The sequence below is a fragment of the Pseudophryne corroboree genome, chromosome 2 (genome assembly GCF_028390025.1).
Source record: "Pseudophryne corroboree isolate aPseCor3 chromosome 2, aPseCor3.hap2, whole genome shotgun sequence".
In the NCBI taxonomy this organism is placed as follows: Eukaryota; Metazoa; Chordata; class Amphibia; order Anura; family Myobatrachidae; genus Pseudophryne; species Pseudophryne corroboree.
The window spans coordinates 210361892-210379981 of NC_086445.1; the positions used below are offsets into that span (position 1 = coordinate 210361892).

At 46.6% G+C, this 18090-nt stretch overlaps 1 protein-coding gene across 1 annotated transcript in view; it reads left to right on the top strand.

The window, feature by feature from the left end:
* Positions 1-4302, top strand: part of LOC135050654 (chymotrypsin-like elastase family member 1) — a 30870-nt gene extending 26568 nt beyond the window's left edge. Inside the window, exons 7-8 of the mRNA XM_063957081.1 lie at positions 169-318; positions 4184-4302. Of these exons, the coding sequence (XP_063813151.1) occupies positions 169-318; positions 4184-4192 (159 nt within the window). The 3' untranslated portion in view covers positions 4193-4302. The remainder of the gene's footprint in view (positions 1-168; positions 319-4183) is intronic.
* The last annotated feature ends 13788 nt before the right edge of the window (positions 4303-18090 follow it).

The following is an 18090-nucleotide window of genomic DNA, read 5'->3' on the forward strand; positions in this document are numbered from 1 at the left end:
ATAAATGGTAAGATCGTAAGGATTACATCATGCTCTATGCTATCTGAATGATAGAGGGTCATCATTTAAGTGAAATAGTAATGACAGAAAATGATGAAGCAGTAAAATTGCTGAACTGTTGTATTAGTGTGTAATGGTAATTATCTTTGTTGTCTGTATTTTCTTTAGGGTGATTCTGGTGGACCCCTCAATTGCTCTGTCAGCGGTGTGTACCAGGTTCATGGTATTGTCAGCTTTGGATCCTCTCTTGGATGTAACTACTACCAGAAACCATCAGTGTTTACCAGAGTCTCTGCTTTCACCTCCTGGATCAGCAGCGTAAGTGGCCAATTATGCATGTTCCAGATAAGTGGCCTTATTCATGTTTGTTAGCAATCCCAAAAAATTAGCAATTGGGCAAAACCATGTTGCACTGCAGGTGGGGCAGATGTGAGATGTGCAGAGAGATTAGATTCGGGTGGGGTGTGTTCAAACTGAAATCTAAATTGCAGTGTAAAAATAAGCTGCCAGTATTTACCCTGCACAGAAACAATATAACGCACCCAAATATAACTCTCTATCAGGGCCGGATTAAGCCCTCGGGGGGTCCAGGGTACCCAAGACAGCAGCCCCCCCCCCCCCAGACTGCACACGCTGCTCACCTCCCCCGGTCACAGGCAACGGGAGCCGCGCTGCAGCGGGGGGAGAAGAGAATACACCAGGCTGCTGGGACAGGAGGGATCCACGCTGCCGGGGGAGTAGTGCGGCTGTGCATGCGGCTTCCTCCCCTCTTCTCTCGGGCAGCACGGTCGGGGACTGAGTCAAGCAATTTCCAGCCTCTGCCGCCAGCAGCATCTCTCCTGGCAGCAGCGAAGGCTGGAGATTGCTTGACTCAGTACCTGACCGTGCTGCCTGAGAGGAAAGGGGAGGATGCCGCTTGCACAGCGTGGATCCCTCCTGCTCCGGCAACCTGTAGAGCGGTGCAGAGCTCCGGCCGGGGGGCCCCTTAAGACGGGGGCCCGGGGTACTGACACCCTGGGCACCACGTTAATCCGGCTCTGCTCTCTATACGCATGTTACAACTGCCCCACCTGCTGTGCAACATGGTTTTGTCCAACTGTTAACTTTTTGGGTTTAATAACAAACCTGAATAACCCCCAACAGTGGTTTACTTCTTATGCTATAATGTAAATATAACCAGCTATTATTGCACCAAATATATAGTATGTTTGCTAATCCTACCACTTGGCACATAGAACCATGGGGCAGATGTATTAACCTGGAGAAGGCATAAGGAAGTGATAAACCAGTGATATGTGCAAGGTGATAAAGGCACCAGCCAATCAGCTCCAATATGTAAATTAACAGTTAAGATCTGATTGGCTGCTGCCTTTATCACCTCGCACATATCACTGGTTTATCACTTCCTTATGCCTTCTCCAGGTTAATACATCTGCCCCCATGTTTCTGTTCAGGCTCCTACCACCAGCACTTGAATACCACTTACTGTTGTGTATGTGTAAACACACTGATGCCACACCTCCTGACTGGTGTTGGTTGACCCCAAGTGGTCACTGATCATTGATCCGGCCATGTATGGTAGTTGGCAGAGGGCGAATCCGCATACAAAATGGTTACAGCAGTTCCTCACTTCACAATGTCACAGAAGATGTACACACTCAGGACTCACAGTCCTCTTTTTTTTATTTTACTCCAACACACAATACCGGGTTCACTACGATCTGCCGGCGGCCGGCCTCCCGGCGACCAGCATACCGGCGCCGGGAGGCCGGCCGCCGGCTTACCGACAGTGTGGCGAGCGCAAATGAGCCCCTTGCGGGCTCGCTGCGCTACACGCGCCACACTATGTTATTCTCCCTACAGGGGGGTCGTGGACCCCCACGAGGGAGAATAAGTGTCGGTATGCTGGCTGTCGGGCTCCCGGCGCCGGTATGCTGGTCGCCGGGAGCCCGACCGCCGGCATACTGAAGACCACCCCACAATACCACAGGGGGTGGTTCTGCACTATGTGTTCGTTACCCAATCAACTTAAGTGCATGCCTTGCACACATGCACATTTAACATTGTTCCCTATGGACAGTGGGGAGTGGTTATTCCTCTGTGCCTAAGCTCGCCTGGGTTGTTAGTCACACCCTGGTGCCTACATGTCAAAATATAACCAGCAGTTATTGCACCACCTATATAGTACTGGAAACTGTGACGTAACTGATACGTATATCACAGGGAAGTGATATACAGTATGTGGCATAACTGGAACATATAACTAGAACGTATATCACAGGGAAGTAAAGTGCTGTAGGATGTCACAGGTGTAAAATAGTATCTTTATAGTGTTTTTAATTGCATTCAGTGGGGGAGATGTATCAAACATTCGAGAAAGAGAAAGTAGAGAATTTGCCCATAGCAGTCAATAAACGTCTAACCTCATTTTATAGGCTGTGCTAGATAATTGATAGCTAGAGCTGATTGGTTGCTATGGGCAACTTCCCAACTGGTTGTAGTGCCACTGCAAGTACTAGTATATTTTTTGCAAGCAACTAAAAAATGTGAGGATGACTCTATTGTCTACTTAATGCTGGCAGTGGCTGCGGATCTTATAAACCTGTGCCAATGCACTTGTTATTTCGCACCATGTCCGGCTATTCGGGACTGAGGACCTTATTCAGTAAGGATTGCAGATTCTGCTCTTTAGCAGAATCTGCAATCCTTGCAATCACATGCTGGGGGCCGCCCATCGCAGGGCAAAGCCGCCCAGCATGCTACACACTGCCCACCCATTACAATCATGCTGTAATTGCAATTGTGTCGTAATTACAGCGTGGTCACAAGAAACTGTGGATCCCGCCGCCATTCCCTCAATCGGAGCGGCTATATATGACGACACGCAGCCACACCAAAAACACAGCCGACATGCCCCCATTTTCCCGTTGATGCCCAGAAAACGCTCTGTCGCCACCCCCCGCCCACCCCACAGACCCCTCTGCCTGTAAATCAGGCAGTGGCATTGGCAATTAATGCGATCCAATCGCATTAACTGCTTGCGCACATGCATGACAGGACCGGCGCATGTGCACAGTGGGGCACTCTCAAAAATTCCGGTTGCATCGCGTTTACAATGCGACCTGAATCAGCCCGAGTGACAGTTTCACTAATGCTTTAAACTTTAAACTTTTCTAATGTTTTTTGCACCCAATTTGTGGGAGTTGCTTTAAAGTTTAAAGCAACGCCCACAAATTGGGTGCAAAAAACATTAGCAACACAAACAGCAACAAGCTTTGATAATGCAGGGCTATATATTATTTGTTACTAGATATTACTTGAATCATCCTGTTACTGTACAAAATCACTATCGCTATGTTATAATTCTATACATTACCAACTGTACCAGGGGCGTTCTAAGAGAAGAGGGGGCCCATGTGCAAGCTCTGTTGCTGGCCCCCTCCTCTCCGGCAGCAAGTAGACTCTGGCATAATGCGCATAATGCCAGAGTCTATTGCACCCACCCCTTGTTCCAGGAGACATCTCCAGTGCGCATGCACAAATCACTCCACAGCACACTTCTTGTAATGTAAAAAAAAGGTGCCAGCGTCGGGGCTCAGCAGCTGGGTACAGCGGAAGGTTCGGGCCCCAGAGACAACTCAGGCCCCATAGCAGCCGCATCTCCTGCACCTATGATAGCTACGTCCTTGACTGTAGTCATAAGCAAATTGTGCATTTATTTAGACTTATTTTTTTATAGCTTATTAAAGCCAATAATATTTCAATGTCTAAAATTCAAATTGTGTCTACACTACTTTTATACAAGTGGACAGGACAATAACTAGAGGTGTGCAAGCGGTGCCATGTCACAGTATACAGCGCAGGGCAATGTGGACGGCACCATTGTTGTCCCTTTGTCCCTACATCTAGCTACCAGGATACCTGCAATGGCACCCTGCAGCCTTAATTTTCTGCCAAAGCGCCGCCACCAGACATATCCTGCTGCAGCATGAAATAGACCACTAGCAGCCCCGCCCCTCCCACATGACATAATGACATACCGTAGAAGAGGGGTGTATGCCGGCCCAGTGTGCTAGTAAGCCCTGTTACGGCACTGCCAGTGCCCATGATATATCTGTCACCTGTTGTCAGAGTGTAATAAATGGAAATGTGTTCTAAAAATATTTTTTTCTTCTTTTTTCAGAACGTCTAAATGTATCACACCTTTCTCCCTGTAAAGAATTCTGCAAACAACAACAATAAATAATATATATAGAATGTATATTATTGAATAAGAATAACAAATTGCTAATAAAGAATTTTAACCCCAGCAAATATCTTACGACAGTTTCAATTCTTTCATCCATATGTGAAATGAAGCGTAATATACGTGGCTTCTCATTAATTTACTCGATATATATATATATATAGTGCTCAGTTTTCTACAGTAATTTATTTTTACTCTTGTCTGAGTCTCTTTCATATGAATAGTCCTCATCTTATACTGCAGGATCATGTTCCATCTGAAAAAAGTGTTACTTAAAAAAGAAACATAGAAAAAAAAAATAGAATATGGCCACGGCTATTGATGACAATGTACACATTAGTTTAGTTCACAGGTTCTCAAACTCGGTCCTCAGGACCCCACACAGTGCATGTTTTGTAGGTAACCCAGCAGGTGCACAGGTGTATTAATTACTCACTGACACATTGTAAAAGGTCCACAGGTGGAGCTAATTATTTCACTGGTGATTCTGTGAGGAGACCTACAAAACATGCACTGTGTGGGGTCCTGAGGACCGAGTTTGAGAACCCAAACTTTAGTTGGTCACTAACCCACAGAAACACACAGGGGCATATTCAATTGGCCACTGGGCTTTGCCCGGACCAAATTACGTGGACCTTTCAAGTTGCAACCCGTTTTGGATTACCGTGATTATGTACGCGCCCGATACTCGCGGTATCCAACGTTTTAAAACTGGTCACGGGGTATTTTGCATAGGGGAATTTTGTGGTAGGGGAAATTTTTTTAACACAGCCTGCGGACTGCTGCCAATGCTGTGTGCAAGGATTGGGTGCAGTGTAGTGTAGTATAATATGTAGTGTAGTATAGTGTATCATGTGCGGGGTCCGGGTGCAAGGTTAGGGTTAGTGTAGTGTAGGTAGAGTGTGTGCGGAGCAGATGCAGGGTTAGGGGTAGTGGCAGGGCCGGTGCTAGAGTGTTTGGCGCACCCCTGCAAATCATAAATTTGCGCCCTCCCATCCAAAAAAAAAAAAGAACAGCGCATGCTGCAAAAAGGGGTGTGGTCACACAAGGAAAGGGCGAGGCCACAATGGTACCCACAATTCAAATTACACCACACAGTATTACAATCTTATTCACAATACCCCCCAACGTAGTGCCCCTGATTCATATTACACCACATAGTAGTGCCCCTTATTCACATTGCGTCACACAGTAGTGCCCCTTCTTGTACACGTTACACCACACAGTACTTCCCCTTTTACACAAGGCCCACAGTAGTGCCCCTTATCAGAGGTGTAGCTAGGAGCCATGGTGCCCAGAGCAAGGGTATGTTTCATCGCCCCTTTCCCTTTATTGAATTGGGGGCATGTTACATTTAAAAAGAAAAATATATTTTAAAATCTGTGACAGGGCTTGTTCTAGACTAGGGGTGGGCAACATGAGGCCCGCGGGCAGGATGCGGCCCGCTATCCGATCCTGTCTGGCCCGCTGCCCCCCACCAATGCGCAATGACAAGCGGCACGAGCAGCTGAGCTACTTGTCATTGCTCTACAGCAGCTCGCTCCTAGACGCGTGGGGCCTGCTGGCTGCCGCTCCCCTGCACCGTCACGTTACAGCACACAAGTAGCTTCTCCGCTGATGCCACTCTGTGTCCCCGCCCGCACTTCCGCCGCAGCTGTGAGTTCCTGGCCGCACTCCCGTCTCCCAGACGCTGACACTCGCTCACGATGCTGCCTGGCCAAGCCCAGCCTGCTTTGCGTCTTTCACAGGTGATCTGGGCACAGAAAAACGGAGCTCCCTGCCGAGTAAGGTCCATAATCTCCGGGGAATGTGTGTATATATATATATATATATATATATATATATATACCCTGAGGGCGCCGCCGTGGCAAGAGCCGCTACAAATCCTCCCTCCCTCCCCGCTTCCCGGCTGCAGCGAGCGCAGTGTGTCCCTTTTTTTACACAATACGGCAGACAGTCCCCCTTTTTACACTTTTACGGCAGACAGCGTCCCCCTTTTTTACACATTACGGCAGACAGCGTCCCTTTTTTACACATTACGGCAGACAGCGTCCACTTTTTTACACATTACGGCAGACAGCGTCTCCTTTTTAAACATTAAGGCAGACAGCGTCCCCTTTTTAAACATTACAGCAGACAGCGTCCCCTTTTTAAACATTACAGCAGACAGCGTCCACTTTTTTTTTACACATTACGGCAGACAGCGTCTCCTTTTTAAACATTAAGGCAGACAGCGTCCCCCTTTTTACACATTACGGCAGACAGCGTCCACTTGTTTACACATTACGGCAGGCAGCGTCCCCTTTTTAAACATTAAGGCAGACTGCGTCCCTTTTTACACTTTTACGGCAGATAGCGTCCCCTTTTTTACACATTACGGCAGACAGTGTCCCCTTTTTACACATTACGGCAGGCAGCGTCCTCTTTTTAAACATTAAGGCAGACAGTGTCCCCTTTTTACACATTACAGCAGACAGCGTCTCCTTTTTAAACATTAAGGCAGACAGCGTCCCCGTTTTACACTTTTGCGGCAGACAGCGTCCACTTTTTAAACATTACGGCAGACAGCGTCCACTTTTTTACACATTATGCAGACAGCGTTCCCTTTTTACACTTTTACGGCAGCCAGTCCCCCTTTTTTACACATTACGGCAGCACCTTCCTACACACACACACACACACACACACACACACACACACACACACACACACACACACCCCTCCCCCCCCCCTTCCCCCAACCCTGACAGGGCACTTACAGAAATCCTCTCCTCCACACTGCAGACGGCAAGCTTCTGGCTCACGGCAGCTACCGGGTCCTGATGGGCTCAGTCCGGGTGGCCAGATGCAGCGCTCCGGTGTTTGAGGCTACTCCCGAGTCCCAACACTGAGATGCGCTGCTGCAGTGTGATGCTGCTGGCTGTTCGATGCTCTGTCCTCCCCCGCGGCCATTATGCCATGTGCATTCCGGCCTGGGACACTGGGAGGGAACGGCAGCACAGGATGGAAGCGGACGGGTGTCGGTGCCTACAGGGTGACTGGGATCACCCTGCTTGCCCACCCCGAGTGTCAGCGGCCACAGGACTGGGAAAGGGGGGGGGGGGGGGCAGAGCTCAGGTGGCGCGCGGTACACACTGCTGTGCACAGAAGCCAGCCGGTACCCGGCAGCTGTGCATGCTGATAGCTGCCAGGGCCGTAAATGAAAAAACAGGGTGCCGGGCGCTCCAATATTTGTGCGGCCCAGCCACATGTGTGTTCCAGTGGATGTGCCCTCAGTGCAGGTGTGCTGTGTACAACGCACCGCTGGCACACACCTAGTTACGGCCCTGATTGATGTAAGAATGGTGGTTCCATACTTCATATATATATATATATATATATATATATATATATATATATATATATATATAGGATAAATAAATGAAGCGGCACTCAGAGTCTGTGATGAAAACTTGTAATAGTGAACAAACAATCAACGTTTCGGGGACCAGTTCCCCTTCTTCAGGATAAATGTGCATATGTCATAACACCTCTATAAATACTTAACAGAAGTACTTACCCCCCTCCACTTCACCCTATCACCAGGCATCTCCTCTGGTCCCGCCGCCATCCTCGCCGCCCATCGCCGCGACCGGAAGTGGCGTCTGCCGCAACCGGAAGTGACGTTGCGGGTGTGTGACGCGTTACCATGGAGACGCTACAAACAAATAATACAACCACACGTGTATACCACGGATCAAAATAATGTGCAAAATCAAGACTGGTTTACAAATTAGTGCAAATCTTTCATAAAGTGCTATAGTCATATATAAAAACAGCATGTTAATACACAAATCTTCACAAAAACACCTAATCTTAATAAAAGTACCCTACATATCCTGTTTATTACTACTAATAAATAATGCAAATCCTGTCTACCCTGATTTCGTCCGGTGTCCAACATATCTATGTCATGTGACTTAAATATTTAATTGGTATTAAAACTGGCACCGTGGCTTCTTATGACGGTTCACTCTTAAAAAGAGGGAAATACTTATGTTATCGTGACCAAGAGTCTATACATCACAAATGGCACCCATGGGACCTCTTGTCACTCACTTCTACAGCTACTTAAAGGAAATTAATGAGTCCTAAATTCTCATTTAACCCCCCTGGTTTAAGGGTTTGCAATCTGTGTATCCACAGGGATTCTAACTGTAGGAGTTTTTTGCCCCTATTTCCACCCCGGGGAGATTCTGGTACATGATCAATAATACGGTGTTTAAATGTTGCCATGTTGTGTCTAAACTCCACAAAGTGTTTTGCCACCGGTTGCTCACCACTGCCCGCTGCCGGTGCATTTCTAATGGCTTGTCTATGCTGTGCCATTCGCACCTTGAACTGGCACTCAGTCTTACCGATGTAATATCGGCCGCAAGGGCACATGATGGCATATATAACAAATTTGCTGCTGCACGTTAGGGGCCACCTGATCTTAAAACTTTTTCCTGAGAAAGGGTGAAAAATGCTATCTCCTGGGGACATATGGGCACAGGTCGTGCAGCCCGTGCATTTATAGCACCCATTTTTCCTGCTCAGGAAATGCTGGGTGGGGGCCACTTTAAGCTTAGCCATGTCGGTTTTAACAAGTATGTCTTTCATGCTACGTCCCTTAGAATAACTTGGCATGATGCGTTTGTTTTTAAACACTGCTAGATCAGGATCCGACGTCACTATGGGCCACCATCCCCGCAACCTGTTCTTCACCTGTCCACTATTCACATCGTATGAACTCACCCATGGGATACGGTTAGAGGTATCCTTGGGTGGTACAGGGAGAAGCATATCTTCTCTTCTCATGGCTATGGCTTTTTTACGTGCCTGACACAACAATTTGGGAGGATAACCTCTGTCCAGAAGTCTACCCTCCATTTCATCCAGTTGTTGATCCCTGACCGCCTCATCTGTATTGGACCTGCATACCCTCAAAAATTGTGAGTATGGCAGGCCCTTGATGGTGGATATCGGATGAAAGCTGTCATACCGCAGTACAGTGTTGCGGTCGGTGGGTTTTTTATACAGGCAGGTGTTAATCTTCCCATCGTGTAATTTAATCAAAATATCTAGGTAACACATCTCATGTTGACTCCAACTCATCGTGAATTTAACTGGGCTATCTGACACATTATACCCGTCAATCAATGATATTAAATCCTTGACATCACCACGCCAGAAGATTAGTATGTCGTCTATATACCGATAGTAAATAAATAACCTACTAGATATTGCGACATTGGTCAAAAATAATTGGCGTTCTACGTCCCACATATAGGCATTGGCGAACGAGGGTGCCACGGAAGATCCCATGGCACACCCCGTTAGCTGTATATAATATTTCCCATCAAAAATAAAAAAATTGTGAGATAAGGTAAACTGTAGTAACTCCATAAAAAAATCTATATCTGGCCCGGTATACAGAGCATTCCCCGTGATTAAACCTCTTACTGCATTCAAACCCTGTTGGTGTGGTATGCAAGTGTATAGGCTGGTGACGTCGATGGTCACCAACGTCGTGTCAGTCGGTACCTGTGCTATGGAGTGGAATTTCCTTAATAATGTGCTGGAGTCCCTGAGATGTGTACTAGTGCCTTGTATACAAGGTTGCAGGTAACAATCCAAATAAATGGCCACTGGCTCGCACAGAGACCCCCTGGCAGAAATGATAGGTCTGCCAGGAGGTCTCTCCGCGTCCTTGTGGATTTTGGAAATCGTATAAAAGATAGGTGTTACTAGAAAATCAGGACCTAGCCTTGCAACCACATCTGCATTGATAATACCCTCAGCTTTGGCCTGCTCTAGAAGCTGGTTTAACTCAGCCTTAAAGGCTTGTGACGGGTCTTTTGTTAGTTTGCAATATGTGCTAACATCACTAAGAAGTCTCAAACATTCTTTGGTATAGTCTGTGGTGCTTTGGATCACTACGGAGCCACCCTTATCCGCTCCGCGGATCACTATGTCCTTTCTTTTACTCAATGCCTTCAACGCATCTCTTTCTTCATGCTGTAAATTGTGAAACTTACGTGTCCCAGTCTGTTTCTCGGAAGTTTCCAGCATTCTATGGAACGTCTTTAGTGATGCGTTGTGCGTGATCGGGTCAAACCTGGATCTAGGGCCCAATTGTAATACTCTCTGTGGAAGTGGTGCCTTCGTTTGTTGAGGAGGTTGTTTACTGTAAAATTCCTTTAGCTTTAAAGTGCGGTGCAGTTTATAAAGGCTAACTTTCTGGTTGAATTCGTTTCCAAAGTCTGTCGGGACATACGATAGGCCCTTATTAAGGACTCTCGTCTCTGCAGGTGTCAGTGGTGTCGGTGAAAGATTGAAAATTACCGTTTCTTCGTTTTTGGGGCTTTCGGTCTGCTTTTGCCGCTTGTTTTGTCCCCCTCGCCTCTTTTATTAAGATTAGGTGTTTTTGTGAAGATTTGTGTATTAACATGCTGTTTTTATATATGACTATAGCACTTTATGAAAGATTTGCACTAATTTGTAAACCAGTCTTGATTTTGCACATTATTTTGATCCGTGGTATACACGTGTGGTTGTATTATTTGTTTGTAGCGTCTCCATGGTAACGCGTCACACACCCGCAACGTCACTTCCGGTTGCGGCAGACGCCACTTCCGGTCGCGGCGATGGGCGGCGAGGATGGCGGCGGGACCAGAGGAGAGGCTATGTTCCATAGAATGCTGGAAACTTCCGAGAAACAGACTGGGACACGTAAGTTTCACAATTTACAGCATGAAGAAAGAGATGCGTTGAAGGCATTGAGTAAAAGAAAGGACATAGTGATCCGCGGAGCGGATAAGGGTGGCTCCGTAGTGATCCAAAGCACCACAGACTATACCAAAGAATGTTTGAGACTTCTTAGTGATGTTAGCACATATTGCAAACTAACAAAAGACCCGTCACAAGCCTTTAAGACTGAGTTAAACCAGCTTCTAGAGCAGGCCAAAGCTGAGGGTATTATCAATGCAGATGTGGTTGCAAGGCTAGGTCCTGATTTTCCAGTAACACCTATCTTTTATACGATTCCCAAAATCCACAAGGACGCGGAGAGACCTCCTGGCAGACCTATCATTTCTGCCAGGGGGTCTCTGTGCGAGCCAGTGGCCATTTATTTGGATAGTTACCTGCAACCTTGTATACAAGGCACTAGTACACATCTCAGGGACTCCAGCACATTATTAAGGAAATTCCACTCCATAGCACAGGTACCGACTGACACGACGTTGGTGACCATCGACGTCACCAGCCTATACACTTGCATACCACACCAACAGGGTTTGAATGCAGTAAGAGGTTTAATCACGGGGAATGCTCTGTATACCGGGCCAGATATAGATTTTTTTATGGAGTTACTACAGTTTACCTTATCTCACAATTTTTTTATTTTTGATGGGCAATATTATATACAGCTAACGGGGTGTGCCATGGGATCTTCCGTGGCACCCTCGTTCGCCAATGCCTATATGTGGGACGTAGAACGCCAATTATTTTTGACCAATGTCGCAATATCTAGTAGGTTATTTATTTACTATCGGTATATAGACGACATACTAATCTTCTGGCGTGGTGATGTCAAGGATTTAATATCATTGATTGACGGGCATAATGTGTCAGATAGCCCAGTTAAATTCACGATGAGTTGGAGTCAACATGAGATGTGTTACCTAGATATTTTGATTAAATTACACGATGGGAAGATTAACACCTGCCTGTATAAAAAACCCACCGACCGCAACACTGTACTGCGGTATGACAGCTTTCATCCGATATCCACCATCAAGGGCCTGCCATACTCACAATTTTTGAGGGTATGCAGGTCCAATACAGATGAGGCGGTCAGGGATCAACAACTGGATGAAATGGAGGGTAGACTTCTGGACAGAGGTTATCCTCCCAAATTGTTGTGTCAGGCACGTAAAAAAGCCATAGCCATGAGAAGAGAAGATATGCTTCTCCCTGTACCACCCAAGGATACCTCTAACCGTATCCCATGGGTGAGTTCATACGATGTGAATAGTGGACAGGTGAAGAACAGGTTGCGGGGATGGTGGCCCATAGTGACGTCGGATCCTGATCTAGCAGTGTTTAAAAACAAACGCATCATGCCAAGTTATTCTAAGGGACGTAGCATGAAAGACATACTTGTTAAAACCGACATGGCTAAGCTTAAAGTGGCCCCCACCCAGCATTTCCTGAGCAGGAAAAATGGGTGCTATAAATGCACGGGCTGCACGACCTGTGCCCATATGTCCCCAGGAGATAGCATTTTTCACCCTTTCTCAGGAAAAAGTTTTAAGATCAGGTGGCCCCTAACGTGCAGCAGCAAATTTGTTATATATGCCATCATGTGCCCTTGCGGCCGATATTACATCGGTAAGACTGAGTGCCAGTTCAAGGTGCGAATGGCACAGCATAGACAAGCCATTAGAAATGCACCGGCAGCGGGCAGTGGTGAGCAACCGGTGGCAAAACACTTTGTGGAGTTCAGACACAACATGGCAACATTTAAACACCGTATTATTGATCATGTACCAGAATCTCCCCGGGGTGGAAATAGGGGCAAAAAACTCCTACAGTTAGAATCCCTGTGGATACACAGATTGCAAACCCTTAAACCAGGGGGGTTAAATGAGAATTTAGGACTCATTAATTTCCTTTAAGTAGCTGTAGAAGTGAGTGACAAGAGGTCCCATGGGTGCCATTTGTGATGTATAGACTCTTGGTCACGATAACATAAGTATTTCCCTCTTTTTAAGAGTGAACCGTCATAAGAAGCCACGGTGCCAGTTTTAATACCAATTAAATATTTAAGTCACATGACATAGATATGTTGGACACCGGACGAAATCAGGGTAGACAGGATTTGCATTATTTATTAGTAGTAATAAACAGGATATGTAGGGTACTTTTATTAAGATTAGGTGTTTTTGTGAAGATTTGTGTATTAACATGCTGTTTTTATATATGACTATAGCACTTTATGAAAGATTTGCACTAATTTGTAAACCAGTCTTGATTTTGCACATTATTTTGATCCGTGGTATACACGTGTGGTTGTATTATTTGTTTGTAGCGTCTCCATGGTAACGCGTCACACACCCGCAACGTCACTTCCGGTTGCGGCAGACGCCACTTCCGGTCGCGGCGATGGGCGGCGAGACCAGAGGAGATGCCTGGTGATAGGGTGAAGTGGAGGGGGGTAAGTACTTCTGTTAAGTATTTATAGAGGTGTTATGACATATGCACATTTATCCTGAAGAAGGGGAACTGGTCCCCGAAACGTTGATTGTTTGTTCACTATTACAAGTTTTCATCACAGACTCTGAGTGCCGCTTCATTTATTTATCCAATATTGTTGGTGGGTCAACTCAAACAACCCTCCACGGAGGAAGGCACCGGAGCAAGACATATTCCCTAGTGGATACGGGGAGTGCCGGAGCAGCAAGGTACGATATATATATATATATATATATATATATATATACACACACACACACACACACACTGTATGTACCTTTGTGGGACCCACCCCCTCTTTGCTGTTCTGTCCCCCAACACGCTCAGCCCACCACCCACTCTCCCTCATTCTTACGAGGAACACGCGGGGCCCTTTTCAAAATCTTGCTGTGGGGCCCGCAAAGGTCTAGTTACGCCCCTGGTAGCACACAAACAGCTGGCGAGGGGTGCTTTGTATAGGGCGTATGTGTGTATGAAGCAGCATAGCATCATGCTGTGTTAAGCTCTGAGATGCTATTCCTATGGAGACCTGGTGATTTTGTGACACATTTACCTTTTAGAAGTGTGATTTTATAGAAGTGTATCTTCTGTATTATGGGCCCTACACACTGGTCGATTACACTGAGCGATAGGAACGATCTCGTTCATTAATGAACGAGATATCGGTCATATCTTTCAGTGTGTATGCACCAACGATGAACGATGCACGGCCCCGCGCTCGTTCATCGTTGGTGCCGGCTCGTTTATGCCTGCAAGCCAATATGGACAATATTGTCTATATTAGCATGTAGGGCTATGAGGCCGGGTGACGGGGGAGTGCAGAAACTTCACTCTCCCCGTCACCACCCACTTCCCCCCGCCGCCGCTGGGTCATCTGAAGGCCGTATCAGCCGTCGGGCAGCTCGGCAGCCAGTTGGCCAGTGTGTAGGGCCCTTAAGTGTGCCCAAGACATGCAGGAGCTGGTCCCCATTTCCAATGATTTTCCAATGTGATAGGTATTGTATATACAAGATATTTTGTGTGCGGCCCTCGAATATTCACTGAAAGTGTTAAGTGGCCCACCAGCTGAAATAATTGCCCACCCCTGTTCTAGACCTTGAGGAGCTAAGGACGAAAGTTTCCTTTGGTGCCCACCATGCTCAAGACAGGGACAGTGCGCCCCGAAGCCGCGCACCAAAAATCTAAGGCCATTGCCACAGAATAGTACCAGTTCACATTACACCTCACAGTAGTGTCCGTTAGTCACATTACACTGCACAGTAGTGTACGTTAGTCACATTACACCTCACAGTAGTGTCCGTTAGTCACATTAGACTGCACAGTAGTGTACGTTAGTCACATTACACTGCACAGTACTGTCCTTATACATGTTATGCCACACAGAAAAGCTGCTTATACACATTACACCACAGTAGAGCACCTAATACATGTTATGCCAGGTAGAGTGGCTTATACACATTATGCCAGATAGAGTCCATTATACACGTTATGCAAGGTAGAGACCATTATACACGTTATGCCAGGTAAAGCCCATTATACACATTATGCCAGGTAGAGCCCATTATACACGCTATGCCAGATACAGAACATTAAACACATTATGCCAGGTATAGCTGAACCACCTCATACCTACCACCTCAAACCCACCCTGCTACTGTAAATGTAGTACCTTCTGCTTCACCACTTACACTGCCCCTTACACATAATGCCCACAGTCGTAGTGCCACATATAATGCCCACAGTAATAGTGCCCCTTTCATATAATGCCCACAGTAGTGTCACAAATAATGCCCACAGTATTGCGTGCCGCTTACACATATGTCTCCACAGCGTGACCCCGGGACCTGCAGGAGGTCCCGGCTCGGGCGCTGCTCCTTCTCTGACTTCTCCTCCTCCTCCTCCCTCTTGCAGACTCCATTACTCCAGCAACAGCAGCTCTGGAGGATGTTGGAAGTGATGCCGAGAGGGGGGAAACGGGTACTACTTACCCGAGCCAGGGACTGACGGAGGGGCCCGGCGGGGATCCCTGGCCCGCTGCACTTCTTCCCTCCCTCCTTACTGGACTGCAGCAATAGGTGTATAGTATGTTATGCCGGCGGTCGGGCTCCTGGCGGCCAGCATACCGGTGCCGGAATCCTGACCGCTGGCTGGGGGAGCGCAAATGAGCCCCCTGCGGGCTTGCTGCGCTCGCCATGCTATCTATTCTCCCTCCAGGGGAAGAGAAAAGCTGTTGGTATGCCGGCGCCGGTATGCTGGTCATCAGGAGCCCGGCCGCCGGCAAACTGAAGACCACCCCAGCAATAGCATAAGCTCTCAGACCTGGCAGAGTGTGCTGTGCTGCAGTGCCAGAGACAGAGAGGCAGGCTGTTTCTGCTGCGGCTGGACCTCTGCCTGTTCATGTACAGGTAGGGGGGGAGTGATCACACTGATCACGCTCCACAATCGAATTGCCTCTGGCTGAGGGTCTCAAGGAGCCCCCCAACTCCACACCGCTGGGCTTTGCAAAGATTTTTGTGATTTTTGCATAAGGGGGCATGGCCGCACCTCCCGCGATTAGGCCATGCCCCCAAAGTGTTATCCAGGCGGCAGAACTCTCAAAAGCTGCCAGCATTGGATGTCAGACAGGGACTCGGGAGCAGCGGGGAGGGAGCCAGGCCAGAGGGACCTTGCACTGGGAGCCGTGCTACACGCTGCCAGCGCTGCTACCTGCCTTACAGTTTGATAGGCATAGCTGTAGCTGGCAGCAGCAGAGTAGCAGAACAGGGAGAGCACCTCTTCATTCATGGCACCTCCCTGCCCTGCATACCCTGGCTGAGCGGGTAGCGCCGGCTCTGGGTAGTGGGGTGATTGATCAAGTCTGAGCAACAGCAAGCATGATTGCAGACACCTGTCAGCCTGCTGTTAAAAGGGTTTCAGACACAAGAGCCAGTGATCCTAATGGTTAACTGTTTTCCCAGGTGATAGGCTAGAGGTCCTGGATCAATGGTCTCTGGAGAATTTACACTTTGTATGCTAAGAACTGCTGTGAACTATTCTGTAACCTGTGACTTGCTGGTAACTGCTTATGTTCAGTTGTGAATTGCCTACCTGTGAAGATATGGTATCCAGACTCTAGGTCAACACTGTCTAGGTCGACACACATTAGGTTGACACCTATTGGTCGATATTGAGTAGGTCGACACAAGAAACAGGTCGACATGGCCATTAGGTCAACATGAACAAGGGCGACATGTAAAAAGGTCAATGAGTTTTTCACATTTTTTTTCGTATTTTTAACTTTAATACTTTACGATTCATGCGTACTATAATTGGGAATGGTAACCTTGCCCGAAGCATGGCAAGCGAAGCAAGCCATGCAAGAGGACACGGTGCACTAATTGGGGTTTACCATCACTTTACGAAGAAAACGACACCAAAGAAACATAAAAAACTCATGTCATCCTTTTTCCACCTTGTTCATGTTGACCTAATGGTCATTGCGACCCATTTCCTGTGTCGATAATATACAATTTACAAAAGAAGTGGAATATATATTATATGATATATGAGGTATCTTCTTCTGTCTTCTATCCATGGCCGTTTTGGCCACTGATGCAGCAAGAATTCAGTGTCACAATACCAGAATCTGTCATTCTTGCTGCATCATGATCTCTGATAGATTCTGGCATTGTGACACCGAATTCTTGGTGCATCAGCGACCAAAGGTAGTACTCCATCATTCACCTGTTTGGGGGTCCGGACTTCCCCTCTCATGGTGATTTTTGGCTAGTTTGTCCTTGGTACCTGATTTTTAATTATTTTTATTGGATTTATGTACTGTTTTTATGTTTTTGTCCATTTGATTCACCCCAACTATGGGGTTTATGTAATCAACAATTTTTTGAATATAAATAGTTTTCTAACTGGTCTGGACTATTCGTTTGGATTTTTTCTGAGTCTTTGGGGACTGTGGCACATTATTTATTGTATCCGGAACGGTTCATGATCCTTTGAATTGGAGGAATTGCCTAAGACATTGGATAAAGAAACTCAGATAGGATTGACATCATCATTTGAACCTATGAGTGTGGTACGCATCCTAAAGTATAAAAATATTCTTACAAAGATCAAAGAAACCTTTTGTGGTTTATAATTTCCCTGCTCATAAGTGAGTAGTGTACGTATCCCTTTTGGATATTTTGTGGTGAAGGTCACATGTGGTCTTGAATAAAAGAAACCTTTATATACACATCTGGTGGGGTTCCATTGTGAGTTGGGGTACGCTTTCCCGACTACCATCGTTTCCTCTTTGGGTCCAGTGGGTTATACAGAACTGATTGGTTATAAGACAATTCTGCACATTGTTTGTTCTATTTTTTTTCCACACACCCACTGGAATTGAGAGCTTCTGATCAAAACTGCCGGGGATAGAATACGGAAGAAGATACCTCATATATCATATAATATATAAGGAATGTATATTTTATATTATATTTCATGTTTTTGAGCGCTTCTACAAGTATTTTTCCCTGTTTAAAAAAAAAAAACATTTCCTGTGTCGACATAGTCACTGTCGACTAATAGGT